The sequence below is a fragment of the Stigmatopora nigra genome, chromosome 7, assembly GCF_051989575.1.
Source record: "Stigmatopora nigra isolate UIUO_SnigA chromosome 7, RoL_Snig_1.1, whole genome shotgun sequence".
NCBI lineage: Eukaryota > Metazoa > Chordata > Actinopteri > Syngnathiformes > Syngnathidae > Stigmatopora > Stigmatopora nigra.
This window is the reverse complement of record NC_135514.1, coordinates 2,188,086-2,212,996: the sequence shown is the minus strand read 5'-3', so window position 1 is coordinate 2,212,996 and position 24,911 is coordinate 2,188,086. Positions and strand designations below refer to the sequence as shown.

The window sequence follows — 24,911 nt, the reverse complement described above, 5'->3', positions numbered from 1 at the left end:
TTGGTGGCGGTGTTTATGATGTAAAATACATGTCATGCCCCAATAAAGGTTGGGAAACACCGGACAAGAAAAACACATGCAGCTCACATGATGCTTGTGGTTTCTGCACTCCTTACCAGCAAGAGGGCAGACAAGCAGGACAAGCAAAGTGCTCTTTGCAGCCACTAAAGCAGGGATATGGAGCCAAGCAGAATGTCAAGCAGCAGCTGCAGACAGAGCTGATACATGACTGGAGTTGACACACGTTTATGGGTGTGTCACATCAGTAAGGATAGTGTTTTTTAGTTTGGCCTTCTAATGACCACAGATCAAATATGGTCAGTTTCTGTGCGAAATGGTAAAAGTATCAATTGCTTATGGGAAAAAGTGGTCTTTCCTCAGATTACTATTTCATTAAACACTGTAAATTAATTCATTGCCACCTCACAGTTCTGAGATCGAGAGCTCAATCCCCGTTGAGGTTCAACCTTTGTTTGTATGTTCTACCCGTGGCTGCGTGGGTTTTCTCCAGGTGAAATGGCTTCCTTTCACATTTCCAAAACATGCATGGTAGGCTGATTGATCAAATTTCCATAGGTGAGAGTGTGAGCTAGGCTCCAGCACCTCCTTGTGAGCATGGGGAAATCAGAAAATGATTGAAAGGACTGTCATTTCCATTTTAAACCAAACTCACAAATTTCTCGTATAAACTATGATGGGTTATTAATCCACTGGTGTTCACATTGCACTTGTATTATCTGTTATTTACACAATTTTGTACATCTTATTCACCGGTAAACCGGTTATGTAGTCCGAAAATTGCAGATAATCATGATTCTACAGGGGGCTCCCCCTGCTTTTACTTCCTATCATGTTTCCTTTTTGTGATCAGATTTTTAAATTAGAAGAACATTCACACAATCAGGTAAATGAGCTGAATTTACCGTATTTATTCAAGTATAACGTTGACACAATCAGGTAAATGAGCCGGATTTATTGTATTTATTCAAGTGTAACGTTGACACAATCAGGTAAATGAGCTGAATTTACATTATTTATTCAAGTATAATGTGCACCCGTAATTTGTGACTAAAAATCATTTCATTTTCATGACTTAAGTTTTTATTAACATTATATTTATTTAAAAATGTATTATGTATAATACCCCATAATAGTACAAAATATGTTAATTTTACAAAAAAGGATTAAATAGAATAAAGATTTTTTTATATTTTATGTTTAAAATGGGATTAAATGGATAAATAGTTACCGTATAAATGATTATAAGTTTAGGTGTCTAAAAATAAATACTAATAATTAATGACCAAAAGTATTCATTGGCCCTCTATAGGTTTGAATGTGTTAAGTTCCAACTTTTGAAAACTTTTCACTGTCCTAATGTCCCTGAAAAAGTAAAAAAATATATATATAAAAACATTGACACATTATAGGGTTAAGTGTTAATTTGACTCAGTTGTGAACCACACAACTCGGTCAATGTACGTTCACCTAAGTTCTTGTAATCAAAGAATGGTAGATGCAGTTCTACAGCATTTATTGTCCTTCGGACGTTTTAAAACTGGACTTTAACCTCCCTCACGCTTGCTCTCAACATGCAGAAGAGGAAGGGGCTTGTCGTTTATGAAGGAAACAAGTTAAAGTGAGATGTCATTTCCTGGTTGATTGCCTGGTGTTGGGACACTAAGAAAGATCTCTAGGCTGCTTACTGTGGAACTGCAGAACGGCATCAATATGGCAGAATTCCCATGACCAGACTTATACAATGAATGATGGACTGGCTCTTAGGTCCATTACACCTGGTAATGTACATTTAAACAGAATGCAGCCATTAGAAGAATGGATACACTGTTTATGTCAAATGCAATAAATATACGTAACTGTAAGTATGCCTGACAGCTCCAAACTTCGGATGTATTGTCACATCTTGTATTGACAATACATACGTATGTATTTATACTTTGAGTCAGTCTGAAATAAGTCATGTCTGCCCTCAAATCTGCAAAAGAGATGCCTCCTCACAACTCAGAGCCTTTATGTGTACTCAGCGTTATTACCTCAGTGTTTTCACCTCAGTGTTTTCTTTATTCTATCAGCCAGCACATCAAGGAATGTTTCATGATGTCGATCACTATTTTGGTGACATCCCATTGCTTCGTACGGCTATGTGAAGTTCTCGCTAGCCAAATATATAATTAAGAAGTCTGTTGAAAGGTTTGACCTACAAATCATGACCTATAAGACATTGTGTTCTTTCGGTGGGTGTAAAATGAAGGTCGCGTGAGGAGGGAAGACAGGAAGGATGTGGTCCACAAAAGCTTATTAAATGCATTTTCCATGCAAATGAGTCGTTGTATACATTTCAGCAGCAAAACCAGGTTTAGAAATATCAGCATGTAAATTTGTAAAGAGAACAGTATTCTCTTTGTCTTGATGTTTTAATACCATCATTTTTTGGCCACTATTGAATTAAATGTTTGGATAAGGTCCATCTGTTGTCATGATACTAATTTTGATGGCAGTTACAAGTTGATGTTGTCATTGTTGTTGAGTTTTCTCTTAGTTAAATGACTGTGCAATATCCTGTTGAAAGTAATTGGTTCAGAAGGTGTGCCATTTGGCCTACATAGCGGGTATTTTTGTTATTGTTGTTGAGTTTCCAAATACATCAGTGGAGCTGTTTAATCTGGCGCACTCAGTGGCTCACATGTTTAGTGTTTATCAGTATTTTCACTCTGGATTAAAGAAAATAACTAATCTTACCTGTATCATCTTAAGTACTTTAAAGTAAAATGTGTTCAATTAATGGCATATCCATTAAATTATGTATTGCATCATTTTGTTGTAATTCTTCATAACCTTTTCATCTTTTGTTGTTTTTACAATTTGAGCACATTTCCACATTTATATATATATATATATATATATATATATATATATATATATATATATATATATATATATATATATATATATATATATATATATATATATATATATATATATATATATATATATATATATATATATATATATATATATATATATATATATATATCTATATCTATATCTATATCTATATCTATATCTATATATATATATATATATATATATATATATATATATATATATATATATATATATATATATATATATATATATATATATATATATATATATATATATATATATATATATATATATATATATATATATATATATATATATATATGAACAGTTTAAGAAATTATAATATGGATTGGTTACTTATTATTTGAATAGACTTCTGTCATTAAATACTGACTGATCACAATATAACTGCATATGGCCGGCAATGTAGTTTTAAGTCACGACTTCAATCGAAAGCCTCATTAGCGATCAAAAAACACTCTCTTAAAACATTGATTATTTTTGAACCTGCAAGTAGTCATTTTCTTATACTTTTAGGCATTAAACTGTTTCTGTTTCTTCTCCCCTTGTAGAAAGATGTGATCTATCTGCAACAGTGGCTTGAAGCATTTGTGGCATCCTTTGAAAGGCTCATAGATGTAAACTCACTTGAGCCGCGGAGGTAAGAAACATTATCTTGGACATAAACTATTCTTCTTCATCCACTCCTAAAGCAGAATGAACTTTGGCCTTTTGCACAGATACTGTCTGTTTTGACATGTTTATTTTAAACCCAAACACTGCCTCTGTGAGGACACCTTTTTCTCCTCCTACATACCTCCTATCCTCTTCAACTTCTAGGGTGGAGGAGTGCATCTCTGAGGTGCCTCTGCTCCCCAAAGAGGTCCTGGTATTCCTCAGCACTCAGCTTTGGCAAAGTGCGTCACATCTCTCAAACATCCATGACCATAATAGTAACATTCCCCACCCGGTCCTACTCATAAAGTTCTTCATCATTGTCTGCAGGTAAGTTTGTGGCGGTGCTGTCTTTTTGTGTGAAAGTCTGGACTAGAGATTTTAAAGTCATTATAGAATATAAAGTCTAAACTTTGCAAATGACTAAACAAGAGTCGAGACCAAAGAAAAAAAAACAAATGATCGTTTTCAGTGTTGCTATAAGGGAAGCTCACAAATTGCAGTTATTTTGTTTCTCCTGACATTGCGACATGAATTGTGCAAAGAGACTGCAATCCTGCGTCAGGAAGTTCTCCCTTTCTTTATGGACATACTATGCCGTTTACCGTAGATGGCCATTGTGCCGTTTTCACTTTTGTAACACTGTCATTTCTTCAACTTGTAGAAACATGGAGAACATCGATCCGGAGAAGGCCCCTGGTTTTGTGTTTGAAACGATAAAGCTTTTGAATTTTTGTTTGCACCAGGTATGACATTCATAAATCAACTTCATAACTTGATTTTTTTTGTATGTAGAAGCATTTGTAAGTAGAGGTACCACTGTTTTGCTAGCTAAGTATGTGTGCACACAAAGCAGGGCTTTTTGAAAACAACTATACTACTCTTTAAGAAAAGAAAAATCTATAGGCACACCAACTATTCATCTATCATTCATTCATCTTCCATACCGTGCATCTTCGAAGGGGTTGCGGGGGTTGCTGGAGCCTAACCCAGATGTCTTTGGGCAAAAGGTAGACTACACCCTAGACTGGCGACCAGTCTGTCGCAGGGCACACTGAGACAAATGACCATTCGCACTCCCAATCATACCACCACCAGCAGGAATTGAGCCTGCGCCTGCAGACACTGAAGTCAGGCCAGTGAACCTCTACACTACGTGGTGGCCTCACACTACCTTTTATGTGGGAGAATATCACCCCTTCAAACCACACAAGTGCGGTTTGATATGCATTCCTCCAGAGTGCCAGACATTTTATAGCGATTACCTTGCATGAGCCTAAAAGTTAACTGTGGCCAGTGAAGCAATCAGATGTGTTCCTATTGGCCCACAGTAGACAGATCATGTTTTCGATCTCTTCTAACCACGTTTACTTCATATAGCAACCAGACCAACCCAAAAAACTTTACGCAACAATCGTTCATTATTTCATACCAAGATAAGACGTCCTTGATCTTGAGACAGTTTTCATATTTTGTAATTTTGTGAAATCCCGATATAGAAAATGTTGTGACATTGTTGGCAAATAGCCACACAAAACATACTGAGCCTGGCTCTAGTTTAAAGTGGGCCTTTTGGTGATGTTAATCTGTTTTAAACAAGTTTATGGTCACTAGAGTACAATGAATTGTGAGCATCTGAGTCATTTTACTTTTTATATTTTATGTACTCAGATAAAGAATGGAGAAGGGGAGCAGTCAACCCAGCAGTCCGTTGTGTATTTGGGACTGGTGCTTTGTGAGAGTGTTTTCGACCCATATCAGACATGGAGGAGACGGCTGGCAGGGTAAGTTTGTATACAGAATGTGGGTATTTGTGGAGATGGAATTTATTGACAGAAAACTGCGCTAGGGTCATCATATTATGCTTTGAACATCTATATCAACCATAGGGAATGTGCAATATCTTGTCTTAGTGTATTTTGACTTCAAGCCTCATTGGAGTGGTATTTTGTTGGCATGACTTTGGCCTTCTGTGTATGTTGCAGAGAGGAGGTGAGCTTGCTGGAGAGGAACAAGTACAAATTCTCGCCGCTACCGCTGCCAGAGGAGCTGACTGCTCTGTTCCATGGTGAGATCTTCCACACACTTACATACCAATGGAAATAAACCTGTTCTTTACATTATAATGATTTGATTTAATTTCAATGAATTGTGGAAAACGTCAGGCATTGTGAATGTAAGAGAACTATGATACTGATTCAAATACATACATGTTAGCTTTCGTGACCATTTTGCATTATGCCAGTCTTTGTTAAACAAGTTCAACAAGTGTGAGAAGGACCCCGTCTATATTCCATTATGGAGTTGACACATTGTTAAACTGACTTGGTTATTCAATAGTGAGTATTATTGGCTTTCTAGAGGTAGAATATTTACTATAATCTACTTGTTTTAAAAGTAGGTTCCTAGTCAGTTTTCATTGATTATATTTAGCCATTCTTTTTCTCAGCAAAAGGCACAAAGCTGCTTCTATATTGATAATGTGTATTTCTCAACTTGAACATTGACATACATGTTTTCCCATTTATTCAGAAAATATGCAAGACAGTGAGAAAATCCCAGAACCTCTCACACTCAGGCTAGTTCATCTTCAGGGAGCCGTCATCAGTGGGGGCAAGGTCTGTTGCCCATATTTGTCTTCATGATCAGAGTTTATTATTATCTGGGAATGTGACCAACAAGGCAAATCTTGGACTGTGAATCATTCTAGAATAACGGACTCTTGGCTGTCACCTCTCGCTCTGTCGAGGACCTCTTCTCAGTGCTACAAGTTTGGTGCTGCAGGGGTGTTCAGCAGTCAAAGGAAACGGCACTCCCTCGGCTCGCCTTGCAATGCCTGACCGCAATGATCCACCTGCTGCATTTTAGCAGCCCCTCGGAGCGACAAGTTGACATAAAGACCATACTGCAGAGTTTCTTTCAGCTCCTTAATTGGAACCATCCACTGAGCGCTGAAAAGCAAGACAGGCAGAACTCCGAGGATAGGCTGCTCTTGCTTCAGAGCTTGATGCTGAGTAAGATGACATGGAGGTCAAATGACCAAATGACAACAAAGCTCATGTTACATTCTGCTCTGCTTTGCAGCCGCTGTACCTGAGATCCTGCAGTGTTCGGATCGGCCCGCCCTCCAAGCTGTCTTCCTGAACAATAACTGCTTTGAACACATCCTCCGGCTAATACAGAACAGCAAGGTTAGCTGCAAGTTCACCGTTTTTTTATTTATGTCTAGTCCCGGCAGATTTCCTCATTTATTTTCTTCATATTCCTCAAATGCGTTTCCTCATTTGTTTGCCTGATTTAAATCTGACTTTTTAGCCATAGCGGTCACTCAAATATAAAAGAAATTTCAAAATTTACAATAAGGCTATTTTGGGTCTAATTGTTTGCATCTTTTGTATTATACTGTGTTTATGTCCTGTAGCTCTTTCAGAGCAACAGCTTTAGGCCGAAGAGTGAGTGTGACCTCACTACAAGTTTACTCACAGAGGTTAAAGTGGACCAGGTATTCCCCCCAAATGAACCTTTGGTGTTGATATTGATCTGTCAGCAGGAAACTCAGCCTTCTCGCCACTCGTTAACAGCTCAGAGTTGTCTAAACAGGAAACTTTAGACAGGAAGACAGTCTTATAAAGCAGGTAGCATGATATGATAAATCTTCTTTGGGGTGAGACGTTGGTTCACCTTATCTTTGCACATAGTATATCCTGTGAACAAATTTATATTTTGATACAGTACTGTTGAACTCCTCACACACACCCTTTTTTTTTAGGAATGAACTGTTTAGAGTGCAGTTTGAAAAATTGACAACAAATTCAAAATTAACTGACATCTTGTTTATGCAATAACCCCTGATTGTTTGCAGGCAATTGGTGTTTTTTTTTGCCAGCACTGCACAGAAAAAGAGCATTTAGATTCTATTTGCATTAAAAAATAGGTTCTAAGTCAGTTGTCATTGATTTAGTGGTTACATGTTTAAATACTTTAATTTACTTAATGTCATTCAGGCATTATTTTTCTTAGTTAAATCCTTAACTCTTACATCCACCAATATTCTATTGTGGATAAAAATTGATGAGACAAAAAAATAAAAGAGAAACACTAGACAAAAAGTCACTAATGCATTTAGACAATTTTGGGATGCAATTAACTACAATATGTATGTTTTTTCTCTTTAAAATCAATACAAAGCACGATAATATGAATGTTTGAAGAAAAAATAGTGAGAGGATGAGGGCATAGATGAAATAAAATTAGCTTTAGCTGCATTTATTTGGAAAAAAACACTACACTTTTATTTGTTACACATTTTAAACTGGACCGTTCATCTGTATAATGCAGTATAGTATAATATTTATAGTTAGAGGCTGAATTCCCTGTTGATTCCACTCAACTAGTATTTTTTTCCCCCATAGTGCATGAGCTGGTGGTTGGTGCATGATTTCGATTACCTAACTGTTTATTGGTTTAGTGGCACATGCATAAAAAAATCTTTTTAGGGTTTAGGTGTCACATGTCATAATTATCTTCTTTTCTTTGGCCTGGTTGTCTCACATAACCCTGGTTTAGACAAATAACTGAGCTCTTTTTAAATCTTCTCTTGTCTTTCAATCCTACTTTTTCTTTCATGGTGGATAGTGCACATTTTGATTTGTTGCCCGTCATGATAACGCTCATTTCCCTATGATGATGTAGGTGCTGGAGCGAGGTTCAGATAGCATCACAGTACACGCTTTAGGAGTTCTCACGGCCATCATGAGTAATTCGCCAACTGCCAAGGTAAAAAGACATCCTCATGCAATCCATTTGAAGTGTTAGATCATAAACTCTGCCTTTTGGAGATAATGTTGCACAATAGAGTTTGTATGCTTGGTTACCCAAACATGTGTATTTTGTTTTAATAGTACAATTCTCCACACTGCCAGTAATTTATTATGAATCTAACAGTTCTTTTTACTATTCATACTCCAGGAGTGTAAACATCATTTTCTTGATGTTATGATACCAATTTTTGATGATAACAATATGATATTTATAGATACCCCATCATTTGATTCATTTCAATTTGATTCTGAGGCCTTTGTTTAATTTAATATGATATAATGCGCAAATTTAACACAATCAGTTCCATTTTCCTTTATGCAGTATTTACCATATAGTGAGGCAAAATGTTTTCGTCTACTTGGATGGATTTGGAACATAAAGTAGAATATTTGAGAAGCCCTGAGACATAAACAAATACAGACATATTTTTGATGATGATGTTTTGGGGAATTTGGTTGGTAAAACATTTCAGATATTTGAATAGAAAGTCTTTAGAAGTCCATTAATTACTTACTACAACATTAATACATTGTGTATATAAAGAATATAAGGCTCATGTTTGGATTGGAGTAATCAGAGTTGCCAAGGAAACATTTCCTTCATTCATGGCAGAAATGTCATTGTATTATAATTGGGTTTCTGGAAGTGTGCCAACTTTACATACTCAGTGGAGTAGCTTTTGAGTCGCTATTTTTGTCTGTTATTCCCACAGGAGACATTCAAGGAGCGGATCGGCTACTCCCAGCTCTTTGACGTGCTCAAGAGTCAAGGTCAGCCAACCAAGAGGCTTCTGCAGGAGCTGATGAACATGGTGAAAAGCATTTTCCTCTCATTATCCACTCATTGCCTACAGGGAACAGTAAATTTTCCCTCACAAATGACCTTTTTTAAATGTCTCCAAATCACACAGTCTCAATCTCTTCCTCATTGTTAGCCACCTCTGTGTTTGTTCTTCTCCAGGCAGTGGAAGGCGAGTATGCCCACGCGCATCACTTAGGGATTAGTAATGACCAACCCTTGCTGCTGCTTCTGCAATGGCTCCCTGAGTTACACGGCCATAGAGAGCTTCAGCTACTTGTGGCACAGTGGCTTGCCACTGTCTGTGGGGGCTCCTTATCATGTCGGACTGTGGCAGTAGAAACGGGCATGGTAGGGGCACTCCTCCAGGTTCTCTCTCAACCCCAGCACTTGGACAAGCAGTGCACAGATGCTCTGTTGGGACTTCTGCAAGACCTGGGCTCACTATGTCTGAAACCTGAAGAGTTGAGGAGCCTTCTCAAACTGCTCAGGTTGGACCAGGATAAGGGCGTACATCCATTCTGCACTCGCATGATCCAAGTGCTGTCAGCAATGGCGGCACGAGAAGGTCGGGATAGTGCCTTGGAGTACTTTGACCTCACACCCCCTATGGCGGGTATAATGGTGCCCACAGTTCAACGTTGGTCAGGCAGCAGTTTTGCCTTTCATGCCTGGCTCTGCCTCAATATGGACTTCCCACATACTCCTCAGGTTGACTTGAACAAACCTGCTAATTCGGTCCTGGCAAGTCAACATGACATGGGAAAAGGACCTCGTAGGAAGCAGCTATACAGGTAAGAGGGTGGGGCCAAGGTGAGAAATGTTTGTATTGTATATTTTGTTTTTAAAACGCTTGTCTTCCTTGAAGTTTCTTCACAGCCAGTGGAACTGGAATGGAAACGTTTTTCACAATGGAGGGTGTGCTGGTCGTGGCTGTTTGCACTAAGAAGGATTACATGGCCGTCGCATTACCAGAGCTCCCGCTAGCTGACTCACGTTGGGTGAGTTGCAATGGAGACTCAGCCAAATATAAATGCATTGCATCAATGTTGCATCATTTTTCCAAAGCTTAACGGTCTTAATGTTTGACCCTTAAAGTCATTTGATTTCTTGATCGTCAGCGACCAACTGGTGCTGTTGATTCTCTTAAAAGTTTTGTTGTCTCAAGTCTAACATGAAATGCGGGATAGACAACGCTTTAGATCAGTGAGTGGGGTCAAACATACAGCCCTCGGGGGGTGTTCTGCCTGACTTTGTAAGATCATTCATACATACAGTATTAAATGCTTTAATTTTTTTTGACTGTAAAACTAGAATTTTGCGATTTCTGTGGTGGATTGGGTACACTATTGCACTTTATTCCATTTCTTATTCCAAAACATATTTGTTCATCTCTCCCACCCGCAGTCAAAGTTGTAACCCGGTAATCCCCCCCTAAAATCAATGGGAAATGATCCAAAATGTGCAGAAAATGACCTGTGCATGTACCCTTTAATGACATAGAATGACACAAAATTGACTCACTGATAGAGGTTCTATTCACTTAAACTGGCTGTGGATGGTCATCTTTCAGTTGCCTTTGAATGGGAACTCCCAGTCAAAATGGATAGGACGCCTGCGGCCATCAATGGCGGCCACTAAATCACCTTTTACGGCCAAAAATGAGTTTGAAACTCCTGTTTTAGCTAGACACTCTTCGATCAAATTATATGTAAATGGATACAGTTTGTTTAATTTTACAATCAGTCAAGGAGACATAGAATAATACATAATAAAGAAATGTATTCCTGTGGTTATCCATAGTTTCTTTGACTTTTTCTATCCCAAATCACTTTGAATTCAATACTATATTATTTATTGTATTTTCAGCATTCTGTAGCCATAGTGCACGTTCAAGGCCGTCGTCCTTTTGGTCAGAATTTGGTCAATATCTTCATTGATGGAGAGCTGTCAAAAACAGCTCAGATCCGCTTTCCATCCTTAAGTGAGGTAGGTTACATTTCTTTCTTATTTCATCTACTTAAAAAGTTTAAGGTAATGTTTTTTTTATTTTTTTTTACTAATGAAGAATATCTATTATTTGGTCTTTTCTTTGAAGCCTTTTACTTCCTGCTGCATCGGTTCTGCAGGCAACCGTACAACAACCACCACAACCTCGCCGAATCTTCCCACATCCCTGTCCTCTGGCCAATCCCCTGAATTTGCTTTTCCGGATAACGCTCCTTCCTTAAACCGCTCGCAGTCCTTCCCAGTCACCGTCTCTGGGGGCCGTTGGGGTTCTCTTAATGACTCCATGGTCCATACCATCCCAGCGGGGCTACAAGACACAGAGTGGGGAACACCCTCTTCCTTGGATGGACTCCTGGGCACTGCCTTCATCTGCCATGAGGCTCTACAGCAGAGCCAGACAAGAATGTTGTACGCTGCAGGTGAAGCTGACCACTTGCTGAAAACATGCTGTTGAACATGAATTTGAATAATGTAGCATTGCTTTCTGCTCTTCTATCCCAGGCCCAAATCATGTGCCTTTATTCAAAGCAGATGGAGAGTTGTCTGATCTTAATGGCAAACTTGTACTCTACTACACTCCTCAGGTAACCCACTAAAAATGTTCTGCTTTCTACAATTTAGGCACTCCCCCAAAACTTTATAAGCCTCGCGAGTTGCCAGATTTTTTTGTGCCTCCCTGTCTGGTGATACAAGACAATTATTAAAAAATATATCAGAATTTTAATTGCATGTGGTGAAATGATTGATTTTGTAATGGCAAAACTTTATGGTAATGATGTGAATGAACCTGTCCCAGCTCTCCCATTTTACTAAATCAAACTATTCTTGTTTTTGTTGTTGTTGTTAAAACTCTATTTAGAAACTGTCATTTTGCAGAATCTATGTTTAAGTAGTTTTTATAAATGTCTTTTCATAATAGGGATGTCCCTAATCCAATCACGTGATCGCATACACATCACCTCAGTATTAGAACAGTCTCCAAATATTATATACATTTTCATATAATAACTCATACCAGTCGTAAAGTCAAAATTTCCATTAAATCAACCTTTTTATTTAAAAAATAAAACATGCTAGGCTGTTGGTGGGTTTCACGATGATCAGGCTTTGCAAGTTTCCAGAGGAAAATCACAAAATACAGTGTATAATTATTTACTGAAATACTTTTGCTCCCGTCCATCATTTCAGGCATTCAAAAGCCAAATATGTTTAGACTTGTCACCTCATCATCAGTACGACGGACGGCTAACAGGACACCGAGTCATCAATTGGGACATTAAGGTGAGATTTACTGTGGTCTTACCATTTAGCTCGGTAAATATGTTGGCCATTAACGCTCGAAATGAATGTATACCAAGAAATATTCTGCTTTGATAGTGTATAATCCTGAAAGGACTATATTTGGGTTTGTGTCTGATGTGTTTCACCCACAGGATGCCATCAATGTGGTTGGAGGTATAGGGGTTCTGCTACCCCTCCTCGAGCAATTATGCGAGGAAGACCAGGTGTACAACAGTGCTCAGGAGATCTCAGAACTGCTCGGTCCAGAACTGACATCATCGCGAGGCCCGGCAGCCATGCTGCTGCCACTTAAGTCTTCAGGTCTGATTTTGCTTTGCGATTGAGGAATGTTTTCTATCTACTGATTCTCTTCTTATCTGTCACTGACTGCTGTAAAATCCATAATCCTGCAGTTACAATTGTTGTTGGGTTGTGCTATTAACTCCTTTTTGTTTTGTTCTCCTTCCAGAAGCGAGACTCGAGAGAAACAGTATCGCATCCTTCTTGCTGATGCTGAAAAATATGATCCGTCGTCATCCTGTCAATCAGGAAAGCTTGCTGCAGTGCCACGGGCCAAGCATCATTGGAGCCATGCTCAGCAAAGTAGCCTTTTTTTTACAATCGTATCAGTATAACTTAATGTTGTGTTTTATTGTCTCATATTTTTGTATTCTATGTTTTTAAAATGGACATAAATATAATCAAGTCTTTTCTCTGCAGGTTCCAGGCAGTATGATGGACATGAACGTTATGGTTGCATGTCGGCTGCTGCTCGATCAGGTTTATAATGAAGGAAATGGGCCGCTTCTGCAGCAGTTCTACCAACATATGCTCTTTGATTTCCGCATCTGGACCAGAAGCCATTTTGCAGTTTGTTACGGTAAGATAAACAGCAGTTTTTCTCCTAATACTAATGTTTCGTTTCATTTTGTTGCATGTTTTAAATGTTATCGAAGATAAATGCATCGAAAAGAGCGTCTTGATTTGCGGCAATATGCGAGTAATCACGAAGGTTTGTTGGATAGCGATCATGCTACATCAGTAATTTCGTAAGCGTCCTTCTAGTTCTGCATTCTGGGGTAAATGTCAGTCCTATTTTCCAGTAAACAGTCCTCGGTGACATGTTAAGATCCCAAGCTCGCCCCTGGCAAATTGAACAAGCTCTCATACAAAAAGGATTAAATGCCCACATATATATAATAGTATCACAGAATAACTCCAACGGTTTGTATAAAGCCTGAGAAATAAAAACAGTAAGCCGTTTAAGCAACATATGGTAAGAAGAAAATGTAGAAAGCATTTTGAAATACTCTTTGTGATTTTTTTTCCAAATATACTAAACAAACGTACTTTCCTTCCCAAGACCACGTCGAATTCATATCATCAGTGATCCACAAAGGAAAACAGCGCCTTAAGAGGAAATATGGTGTTCAGTACATTTTGGATACCATTCGCACTTACTACAGGTGACCTTTGAACTGCATCCAAGGGGCTGCATAGAGTGTCATTTAATACTGCTCCATCACATCTCATTCACAGCACGGACAAAGATGGTGTCTGCCTTTATGACGAGAAGCAGATGATTCAGACATCTCTGTTTTCATTGCTGAAAGACTTCCTCAAGTCTCCCACAGCTGAGGAGCTTCACAGTGTCCTTGCATACATTCTGAGTGCAGCAGATGAGCAACAGGTAGTAATACTTTGCTTTTTTCTTTCTTTGTGTATTAGCAGTTTTTTTCCCGCAATACTCTTTCATTCAGCTGAATGATGATGCCAGCTCATTCATTGCCCACTCCATCCTTTTTTTATCGTAGTGGGTCATTAACCATCAAATAGTAGATTTTGTTTAAAGAATATTCAATGTTCCTAAATATCTTATCTTTCCAGGTACTTTCCTGTTCTCTCCCTATTTTACACTTGCTCTTTTTTTCAGGTGGTAAAGGCCTTGGATGTGCTCTATGAGCTTTTGCGGAGCAGCCCTCCACGTGAACAGGTGCAGGCGGTCTTACTAGAGTGGGGAGTGGAACAACTTTATAGTCTTCTTCTCAACCAAAACTTTGGAGACCGGGCTAGAGAGATGATCTTTAGAGTGAGTGCTTCCTATCATTCACTGTTGCTTTCTCTATTACAGAGTTTGACATGCAATTTGTCCATTTTTATTTTGGCAGGTTTTGTACAAAATCCTCAAGAGTGAGCGTGTGTCAGAGCGCAACAAGCAGCGCCTCAAACTAAAGGACTTTGGCTATCTCGGTCTGGTGTTTTTCCTTGAAGACATTCCTGTAACAATGACAACTGTGCGCTGTCTGTACGAGCAGGTCCTTGCTACAGGTATTCCATTTTAAACAAATTAGTTTGCTACAATAGTAAATGGGAAGAATAATACCCGAATCAATGGACAACAGTTGACAATTAATGGAAAAATTGAAATGAAATTTGATCACAGTGCTAATATTTTGGCAGTTTTGGTCCATTTTTTTTCCAAAACCTCAACTTGTAAATTGAGTACTGATATCAAAATTGTAATCAATTTCAAGGTGATTTGTCAACCACAAGTATTAACTAATTCACTGCCATTGAAAGCGGTAAACATCAAATCCATTGGAATTTTTATGGCTGCCATTGAATGATCACCTTTCAGCAAAAATGGCAGAAATATATGCTCAATTCATTTGGACTGGATGACCTGACCATTCATGGTTCTTGATTTCTTTGATTTGTGAGTGTTGTAAATAGCAATATGCCATTTACTTTGGGCCAATTAGAGCAACTCTAATTCGTCTATCAATGTCCGCCAATGTCTTAACTAGTAGTTGGCCTGCAGCATCACATTGAATTCAGCCAGATATAAATATATTGCCAAATGATGCATTCCCAGTGTTGAAATCTCAATAAAAAACTGATTGCCTCCTCACAGACTCAAGTCCGAACTTCAGAGACCTCCTGGCTGTGGTGTGTCTGTCCCACCGAGCTGACCTGGCAGTCCGTCTGGATATTTGCCGGAAGGTCAGTCCGATTCCACTACCTGGGGATTGTCTTAAGCGTAACACTTTACCCCGTGGAAGACAGTTTATTATGTGCGATTCTCCAAACAGCTCTTTCACCTCATCTACACCGCCGAGGATTACGTGAAGCAGCTCGCCAAACAACCCGGTTGGCAAGATGTTCTCACCAAGCTCTATGTGAAGGAGTCCTACGAGTCTTACGCCGCAAGCGTGGCCGACTCCTCCGAGCCAAAACTGAGGCCTCCTTTGCGTCGAGACCAGAGTCTCCTCATAGAAGATGCTCGGACTGGAATCTTTCTGAATTATTCCACCTCGCAGGAAGACGACGATGACGAGGAAGAAGAGGATGGCGCTCCGCGAGATCTCTCCGAAGGATACTCCGATTTATCCCAATCGCCGCTCGGTGGAGTAGCCGACCAACTGAAGAGCTTCAAATCATTCGATTCTGCAGACCAAGAGAGTCACTCGTCCTCTCTCTCCAATTCCATGGTGGTCGATATCGCTTCATCGCGCTTTGATGAGGAAGGTAGAGATTACCAGCCTTTCTCCCCATATGGAACGTCGCCACCCTTTGATTTGGAGCTAGGCAGCATGGGCGAATTGGTCACCCCAGCAAGTAGCCACACAAACACGCCATCCCCTCTGGAGCACAGTAAACCCTTTCCACCCCTCAGACCGCGAAAGAGTTCCAGCCTATCAAACGTTCTGGATCACAACAGCTATGGGACGGACCCTCCAACAGGAGACACAATCTCCAATACATCCAACCCACAGGTTTGGATACTGTCTTTTACCTTTGAACGCATTCTAGTGTTTCCGGTGAATTGAGTGTTTTTTCTGACTATTAGCAGACACCAGAAGAGGAGCTCTGCAACCTGCTCACCAACATTATATTCTCCGTACTTTGGTGCGGCAGTGGTGCGGACGGGCACGACGATGTGGTGTGGAGAGAGAGGGGACAGGTGTTTTCTGTTCTCACTAAACTGGGTTCTTCCTGCCAACTGGTTCGCCCGCCTGATGACATTAAGCGCAGGTCAGATTATTTCAATGGACATTAAATTGTTTCCCATCAGGGGGGTGAATTTGAATCATATGCTGCTCGTAGATTTTATCTTACACTGCAAAAAGATGACAACAAAAATAGCAAGTCTACCTTTTTTACTTGAATTAGCATTTCACCTATCAGTTTAAGTCCAGGCAATTTGGCATTTTAAGTTTTATTGCTTGTCTTAAATTGAAAAAAAAATGACTTTGGAATACTTAAAATAACAAGAAACTAAAAAAAGATTTGAGTTATTTTAGTGCCATATTATCACTGCCACACTCATTTGTAGTTGGATAATTTGTAGAGTACTAACGCTATTATTATTCATTCATTATTGGTGAAAGGCAAATTCATAATGATTTTTGTTATAATATTGAATCATTCATAGCAATTGTCAGTAATATAAATGGCTGACAGGTGCTGTTCTGCACGTTTTTGACCTCAGTTCATATATTTATACAGTGTTTTTACTCTGTTAATCTTGTGACATTATATGATGCTGTGCGTTACAGTCTGCTGGAGATGATGTTGGAATCATCCTTGTCCGACTTGAGGGATGCCCAAGGAGTGTTTCTGCCTTTTTGTCCCAGTCTGGTGAGACTCCTCAGGCTGCTGCAGGATTTCCTCTTTGCTGAAGGGACCAACAATCATACGCTATGGAGTGAAAAGGTACAATCTGGGATTTGATCACTTTTTCTGTTAACCCATAATAACGTAATAAAACAACCAAACTTTATGAATGTTTTTTGTGACAAAGAAGTATCTGTTCCAATTACTCTATCAAAGAAAAATCTGAGTTGTAGAAACAACTGGAAACTCAAGAGATCCATGACATTATGGTCTTCACAAGTGGATGTAAACTTTTGACCACAACTGTATATATACAGTTGTGTGTGTGTGTGTGTGTGTGTGTGTGTGTGTGTGTGTGTAATGATAATTGATAATCTTATTTTTATTTAAATCAGCAAAAAGTCACTAGCGGTGTAATGCTTTAAAAGTCTTAAGCGCCATGATTTGAATAGCTTCCCACTGTCCCTGAAAGGATGGAGATCCAGTTGATGTTATAATGAATGGATTGTTTGCAAAAAAGGGGATTTGTTTTTCCGTCAGTCCTTTATTGACACTTTTTCACAGATCTTTGAGGGGGTGGTGAACCTATTGGACAAGTTGCAAGCCTGGCACAGCACCCCTGGCAGTCCCGGCAGCACAGAACTAAAGGAGATGTCCCAGATTGGACTGCGAATCATCACCGGCTACATCCAACAGCAGCAGTCCCAGGTCAGCTTTCGCTTTCATTGCCTGCAATGTTTAGCTAACGGCAATTGTTGAATCTGATAGAGGCAGATTACAAATACCAGACCTTGTATGGGTTTCAAACAAGTTTCAGTCATCTCTCACGTGGGAAGTGTCTTATATAAAAGCATAGCGTTTATGAGTTCTGACTGTTGCTGCAATTGCAGAAATGTTGTTGGACTGAGCCAGTGGTCATACTGAAGCAAACCACCCGAAGGTTTTCGATCACGTGACTTTTTGTCTGGAAAAAAACCTTAAATGCAGACTAACTCCCACAAAGTCATTCATCACAATAAATTAAAAAAAATGGGCTGTGACTCGACATCTGTGGGATATTTAGTTTAATTTGTTGGCTGTTTAGTTTAACATAAATACACAGCAACAGTTGGATTTAACAGCATACAGATTGTATTTTTTCTGGGTTTTATTACATTTGAACTTTCTTAATAAATAGCTATGTATTGAATTTTGCAGATACCCGCTCACATAAAATTCTCTCCTATTTAAGAAAATATGTATTTCAATATGTTGTGTTAACAGAAAGAATCTTTTTTGACACCTTTACACTGCCAATAATTTATTAAAGTGGTAGAATGTTAATGGGATATAAAGACCGGGTTTTACAACTCTAGATATGTTATTATGGAGTGAAGTAAAAATGGCAATTTATTTTCTAAAGCCATTTTCTTCCAGTAACTTTTGTTAGATAGAGCAACGTGTTTATTATGTTAAATTCTGGTGCAAAAATATGTCACAAAGGCAGTCAAATTTCAATTGAGTCAGGTCTAAGTCTCAGGTGTAAGTGATGGGTGTCAAAAACAAAGTAATTTGGGACAGAAAGTGCGGTTATTTCTAATATACATTATCTTTCAAATTATTGTTCTCGTAAAGCTGTGATGCACATGGGTAGGGAGTCAGTGTTAATGCTCATGGTTAGCCACTTAATGCTTGCACAGTGAATTAGTGGTTAGCATGCGGTTAGATCAAGGGCCTAATCCTAGGCTCTTGTGTGGATTTTTTTATACATTTTTTTAACTTGTCCTGTTCAGCTGATTAGAATAGGAGAATGGGAATCTGAGCATCTTGATTGGATGAACAGTTTTAATGTGCCACATGGGAGTTTGGTGTACTGCCTTTTTTATTTTTTAATTGTGTTGTTAATTTAGAGAAAGCTGCTGGAAAAAATGGTTTTGTGGCTGCAAAGGGAAATGAAAAACAAACAGAAGAACTACAAACAAAACATACACATTACATGCTACCTAATACAAGTAGCAGTGCTTTCATGTTATGATTCTTTTATATTATTATACATATTCTTAACTAAGAACACCACCAGAAAGAGGGTTCACCCATTTAGTAACCAAAAGAGAACTAGAGGGAAGTTAAGTCCTGGAAGGGTGTGATAGGGTAAAGTGAGGGCGCAATCAATATTAATATTGTTACTTATGTGTGTACTCGCATGATAGGCTAATTGAACTCTCTAAATGTTTTATAATTGTGATTTTGTGTGTAGTAGGTTGCTTGTCTCTGTGCCCGGCATTTGGCTGGCAACCAGTTCAGGGTCTAACCCAGGGGTGGGCAAACTTTTTGGCCCGTTGGCCACATTGACTTTAAAAATTTGACAGATGGGCAGCACAAGATACGATAATATAAAAAAAAAACTGCATCCGTTAACAGTACATATGAAACATAAACAGAAAAAAAGGACGAAAGTATTAACATACTCACACACATACCTGTCTATAATGAGCTGGGGTCGGCTCTAGCACCCCCAGGGACCTCCTTGAGAGGAGAATTGATACGGAATGTGATTGACTGAATTGATTAATTGAATTGAATTTTATTCAATGTCTACTCAGGTGTGTGTGATGGCTTTTGTGAAGCTGCACAGCCTGCTCCAGACAGTGTTGTGTCTCAGCTGGGAGGAGGTCTGTTTCTTACTGGGACGCATCGGTGTCCCCTTGTGGCCAGAAAAGGATGCGACAGACAGCAACAATAGCGAGCACGCCGAGATGTTCGCCCAGGTGGTCCCAGTCGTGCGTGCTCTTCTGGACCAGCATGCCGACCCAGTAACTGTCCAACAGCTGCTTCCTAGTTTACCTGTCACCAATGGCAGCACCACTTTTGCCCAGGATCTCAAGGCCTACTGCCACACACTAGAGTGGCAAAGCTTTTACCAGCAACAGGTCAGTGCACTGGCTGTTTTGCTTATCTCCTGAATTACATTTTTTTTAAATAAGTAATGATAATATTATTGCACAAGATTCTTTGAATTGTGACCCTCAGAAAATTCTCCAGAACAAGATTATACCAAGTTCCTCAAAACACAGTTTTATATCGGTCAAGTAGCTGTCCATTTGTTTAACCTCCTAGGACAGGGGTAGGGAACCTTTGGCCGGGGAGCCACATGTGGCTTTTTTCATGAGTGCATCTGGCTCTTTGCGTCACCTGTGAGATAAAATAAGGAAACCGCTGGTAACAGGGCTGAAATACTACGTCCAGAGCTGCTTTAATCTTCTTTTTTTTTGCATTAGACTTCTGGAATGCATACTCATTGATTAGCAACTGCATGCATTTTTTTCCACTTTAAAAGTGGTGATATGACAAAAAAAGGCACGCATTTACATGTATTTTGACTTTTAAATTTGGAATATGGCTCGCAAGGAATAACAATAGAAAATATGAATTGTTTGTGGCTCTCTTTGTCAAAAAGGTTCCTGACCCCTGTCTTACGACGTGGCATCCTCACATTTTTGGTTGTCACAACAATACAGTGTTAAATTTTCGACTGCAGGGGTATGGCGTCCACTTATGGTGTGAACATCATTTCCCTCAGAAACTACATCATGTAAAAAGATAATACTTCATTTTTACATGCACCAGGTCCCAATTAGCCTAAATATCAAAGAGAAAATAAAAATGGAATGTTTTATTTAGTTTATTTTTGTCTGTTTTTTTACTTTTGGGTTCTGTAATGCGACATTTCTTTTGCTTATTTTAAATGAGTGCAGGTGTATCCCACCATGGATCAATATGAGGTGGACACATTTGGGCGAAGCCACGACATCATGTCCAATTTTTGGAATTCCTGTTTTGATGACCTGATGAGTACTGCCTTCCGTCGTGACAAAAATAGATCAGACAGCAAAGCAAAGTTTCAGGTTGCTGTCACACCCCAGGCTTTTCTTTCATTGACAACTTGTTTGACCACCATACCTATTTGTCCCCCAAAACAGGAAATGATCCTCGACCCCTACCTGAAACGCGTCCGAAGTGAGAATGGACGATACGTCAGCTGGCAAAAGCAAAGCTCCAACCAGCAGGAGATGGTGTGGCAGCACTGGAAGGCCCTGCGAAGGCTGTTGACCAGCGAGAGAGCAGTTTGGGCCAAGAAGTAGGCCGTCCTCTTAGCCAATGTTATTTTTATTCCCTTTACCCAAACATTCTTTTCATTCCTTCTCAACGTACGCTTTGCCACTTTCCTCGGGAATCTCTTTGTGCCTCAAAGTGCTTTCCAACACTTTTTTAAAACTCGGCCTTCAACTGTATTTTACTCTCACTTCTATCTTCTCATTTTCAGGTTATTCTAAATCAGGGATATCAAACTCACCTTTGACACACGTCAAATCATACTTTTTGGTTTCATCTATAGGACATGAATGAATCATTTCACTGAGTATTTGATATATAGACTATAAAATGATTCTATAGCTACTTTGCTAAACTATGAATCAAGACTTTTTTTATTCATTTATTTACTTATTTTTATAATGTAAAGGAAACAAATTTAAAAAAAGGAAGAAAAAAACCCAAAATATTTGCTTTTCAGTTATATTAGTTGTTTAAAAAAATTGATGACACTTAAAAATTGAAAAAACAAAAAAGACCTAACAATTCTGGAGTCGAGGGTTCGATCACAGGTGGGTTTTCACTGTGTGGCGTTCGGATGTTCTACCCGGGGTTTGTGTTTTTTCTCCAGGTTTCCTTCAGGGCCGCGGGGGGTGCTGGAGCCTATCCCGGCTGACTTTGGGCACGAGGGGAGGGGCTCCCTGGATTGGTGGCCAGACAATCGCAGGGCACATATAGACTGGCTATTTAGAGAATCCAACCAGCTTACCATGCATGTTTTTGGAATACGGGGGGAAACCGGGGTACCCGGAGAAAACCCACACAGAACATGCAAACTCCACACAGGTGGACTCACCTGGATTTGAACCCAGGACCCCAGAACTCTGAGGCCGACCTGCTAACCACTGATCCGCCGAGTATGAGATCAGTGTCTTAAATTGGAAGGCAAAATAAACACTTTAGCATTGATAATACCAGCTTGCTTTTTCTTTTTGTCCTCCAGAATCCAGCCTGAAGTCAAATGGATACTGTCCAGTGCAGAAACGTATTCAAAAATGCGCCTGAAACTTGTTCCCAACCACCACTATGACCCCCACACTGAGGCCAGTGCCCAAAGGGACAACATGGGTTCGTCATACAGTATCCCACAATACACAATACTCCTTATTTGCCAATTCTTACTCCAAAATGATGTGATTATTTACTTAGGCGTGGACAGTCCACGTTCCGAGCCACTCCCTTTGGCTGTAGCCAAAGAAGCCAAAGTAAGCGATATGGAGGACGACCAGTTAGGAGAAGAGGATCTTGTCTTTTTAAACAACAAGTGAGTCACTGACAAAATGTTCCACTGAAAAGAATGCCTTTATATAATAATAGCTTGAAATACATCCGATATCAATATGATGGTCTTACTCTCGCCTTCAGCGTTGAGGCCGAAGATGAGAGCCAAAAAGAAAAGCTGGTTTTATCCGAAGACTGTGAGCTCATCACAATTGTAGCCAAGGTTCCTGGTCGCCTGGAGGTTACCACACACCACCTTTATTTCTATGACGGCAGCATTGAGAAAGTGGAAACGGAGGAAGGTGAGGAAAATGAACTTGATTAAATGCACAGGCTATGTAGTTGAAATTTGATTGACACATTTGGAGAGGTATAGACAAACCATGGTTTTTAGAACTTGTAATCCATTCCAAAATTCACATAAAAAACAAATACTACAAAAACCAAAGCAACGTTTCTCATGGAAAATAACATAAATATACTGTAGTTTAACATACAGAACACAATGTAAAATATATTCATTCTTTCATTTTTAATACCACTTGTGTCGCACAGTGCTTATGTCTATCCTAAATAACTTTGGGCAAAAGGACATTATTTGTATTGATATTTAACTATGCAACATCAAAAACAACAACCTGATAGGATGAAGATGCATGCCCTCTGTTTGGTTACCTCAAACCTACAGTCAACAATAAGTCCGCAATTCATTAATTATGTTATAAGTCAGTTTTTTTAATTGATTCAATGCCTGTAATGTATACAACCCCAGATTATACTTGCCATATTTCATAGTTTGTTCTATATTGTTCATTAATAGAAATTTTAGTTGTAGTCCCCTCCAACAACGAGTTAGCAACAAGTGGATGTCTTGTTTTGATGTATTTTCATTAAATCTGCTTGTGCACCAAGGAAAAGTGTATTTGGTGAGTGTAAGATATAGTAAGCAACTACTACATGACATTGTCAATACTTGCAGGAATTGGTTTTGACTTTAAGCGACCTCTATCACAACTCCGGGAGGTCCATTTGAGGCGCTACAACCTGCGCCGTTCTGCACTGGAACTCTTCTTCATCGATCAAGCTCATTATTTCATCAACTTCAAGAAGAAGGTGACAGTCACCTCATGCAGTATTTAAACTTTTTCCTGACATTTTTTTCTCTTTTTAGCTGCGTAATAAAGTCTATTCAAGGATTCTGGGGCTGCACCCTCATAATTTATTTTACTTTGGATCGCGATCACCCCAAGAGCTGCTGAAAGCATCAGGCCTCACGCAGGTATACAGAGTTTATTTTATTATCTGTTGTTGAATTACTATTTGCTAAATGCCTCGCATCATATGGATGTTATAATTGTGTTGTACAGAAATGGGTCTGCAGGGAAATATCCAATTTTGAATATTTGATGCAACTCAACACCATTTCTGGGCGCACTTACAATGACCTATCGCAATATCCTGTGGTAAGACCACACAAGCCATAACAGATTATTGAGTACCCATACCCCATGTGATAATTTTTTTTAAAAATCCCAAATTTAACCTGTCTTTGGTCAGTTCCCCTGGATACTCTGCGACTACACCTCTCCTGTTCTGGACCTGGAAGATCCCTCCATTTTTCGAGACTTGTCCAAACCTGTCGGTGTTGTCAATCCTCGACATGCACAGGCTGTTAAGGAGAAGTAAGTTGGAAGTTGATGTCTTTTTCTCACAAATTGCGACTATATATTTGACAAAAAAGACTATTTTTTTAATTAAAAAAAGGAGACCCTATCTAGTACTACTATATTGAATTTTATTTTTTTTCAAACATGCATACATTCTATTGCCAGTCACTTTTTATTAAAAAGAAAAAACAAAAATTATCCAGAAATGGCACCAATACCAAATTGTTTTATTTATTTTTTACTTTGGATTATTTGCACTTTGGAACTGGAATGCACAAATGTGTTATGCAAGTGCAATATGTACATCAAACTGTAATTGAATTCCCCTGTTAGGGATTATAATCAGTAGATTATAATAATAATCTTTCTAATATAATATTCACTTATAATTTTCTCCAACCCGTTTCACCAAAACAAACAAAAGCACTAATCTAATCTAAAATAATCTAATCTAAATAAAAATTGTCACTAATTATTCTTAAGGCCACAATCTCTATTGTCTATAAAAAAAAAAACGAATGAAATCATATTTGGCATACATTTATTCAAGCCCCTCTGAACAATTATTAAGCACAATGACTTACTGAATGATTTCCACCAGGTATGAAAGCTTTGAGGACCCAACGGGCACAATTGACAAATTCCACTATGGCACACACTATTCCAACGCGGCAGGAGTGATGCACTACATGATCCGCATGGAGCCGTTCACCACGCTGCACATCCAGCTGCAGAGTGGCAGGTAGGAATGAGCTCAAGGTGTTTCAAGTCACAAGTTCATCT

General features: G+C 39.0%; 1 protein-coding gene across 3 annotated transcripts in view; it reads left to right on the top strand.

Annotated features, from left to right (window-relative positions):
• nbeal2 (neurobeachin-like 2) overlaps positions 1 to 24,911 on the top strand; it is a 40,764-nt gene that overhangs the window by 5,977 nt on the left and 9,876 nt on the right. The window contains exons 3-42 of one of the 3 annotated variants that reach the window (XM_077720850.1): positions 3,480 to 3,568; positions 3,748 to 3,912; positions 4,247 to 4,328; positions 5,254 to 5,366; positions 5,568 to 5,650; positions 6,115 to 6,200; positions 6,293 to 6,596; positions 6,667 to 6,773; positions 7,004 to 7,084; positions 8,275 to 8,358; positions 9,116 to 9,214; positions 9,364 to 9,995; positions 10,070 to 10,202; positions 11,071 to 11,190; positions 11,300 to 11,630; positions 11,713 to 11,795; positions 12,400 to 12,492; positions 12,645 to 12,813; positions 12,962 to 13,095; positions 13,213 to 13,372; positions 13,856 to 13,958; positions 14,032 to 14,182; positions 14,426 to 14,581; positions 14,661 to 14,820; positions 15,407 to 15,495; positions 15,585 to 16,268; positions 16,343 to 16,527; positions 17,052 to 17,208; positions 17,674 to 17,817; positions 19,692 to 20,018; positions 20,844 to 20,993; positions 21,069 to 21,226; positions 22,184 to 22,308; positions 22,390 to 22,504; positions 22,606 to 22,763; positions 23,441 to 23,574; positions 23,633 to 23,740; positions 23,829 to 23,924; positions 24,019 to 24,143; positions 24,730 to 24,870. In XM_077720850.1, coding sequence (XP_077576976.1) covers positions 3,480 to 3,568; positions 3,748 to 3,912; positions 4,247 to 4,328; positions 5,254 to 5,366; positions 5,568 to 5,650; positions 6,115 to 6,200; positions 6,293 to 6,596; positions 6,667 to 6,773; positions 7,004 to 7,084; positions 8,275 to 8,358; positions 9,116 to 9,214; positions 9,364 to 9,995; positions 10,070 to 10,202; positions 11,071 to 11,190; positions 11,300 to 11,630; positions 11,713 to 11,795; positions 12,400 to 12,492; positions 12,645 to 12,813; positions 12,962 to 13,095; positions 13,213 to 13,372; positions 13,856 to 13,958; positions 14,032 to 14,182; positions 14,426 to 14,581; positions 14,661 to 14,820; positions 15,407 to 15,495; positions 15,585 to 16,268; positions 16,343 to 16,527; positions 17,052 to 17,208; positions 17,674 to 17,817; positions 19,692 to 20,018; positions 20,844 to 20,993; positions 21,069 to 21,226; positions 22,184 to 22,308; positions 22,390 to 22,504; positions 22,606 to 22,763; positions 23,441 to 23,574; positions 23,633 to 23,740; positions 23,829 to 23,924; positions 24,019 to 24,143; positions 24,730 to 24,870 — 6,614 coding nt within the window. The remainder of the gene's footprint in view (positions 1 to 3,479; positions 3,569 to 3,747; positions 3,913 to 4,246; positions 4,329 to 5,253; positions 5,367 to 5,567; positions 5,651 to 6,114; positions 6,201 to 6,292; positions 6,597 to 6,666; positions 6,774 to 7,003; positions 7,085 to 8,274; positions 8,359 to 9,115; positions 9,215 to 9,363; positions 9,996 to 10,069; positions 10,203 to 11,070; positions 11,191 to 11,299; positions 11,631 to 11,712; positions 11,796 to 12,399; positions 12,493 to 12,644; positions 12,814 to 12,961; positions 13,096 to 13,212; positions 13,373 to 13,855; positions 13,959 to 14,031; positions 14,183 to 14,425; positions 14,582 to 14,660; positions 14,821 to 15,406; positions 15,496 to 15,584; positions 16,269 to 16,342; positions 16,528 to 17,051; positions 17,209 to 17,673; positions 17,818 to 19,691; positions 20,019 to 20,843; positions 20,994 to 21,068; positions 21,227 to 22,183; positions 22,309 to 22,389; positions 22,505 to 22,605; positions 22,764 to 23,440; positions 23,575 to 23,632; positions 23,741 to 23,828; positions 23,925 to 24,018; positions 24,144 to 24,729; positions 24,871 to 24,911) is intronic. The other 2 variants (XM_077720851.1, XM_077720852.1) reach the window with 2 other exon arrangements.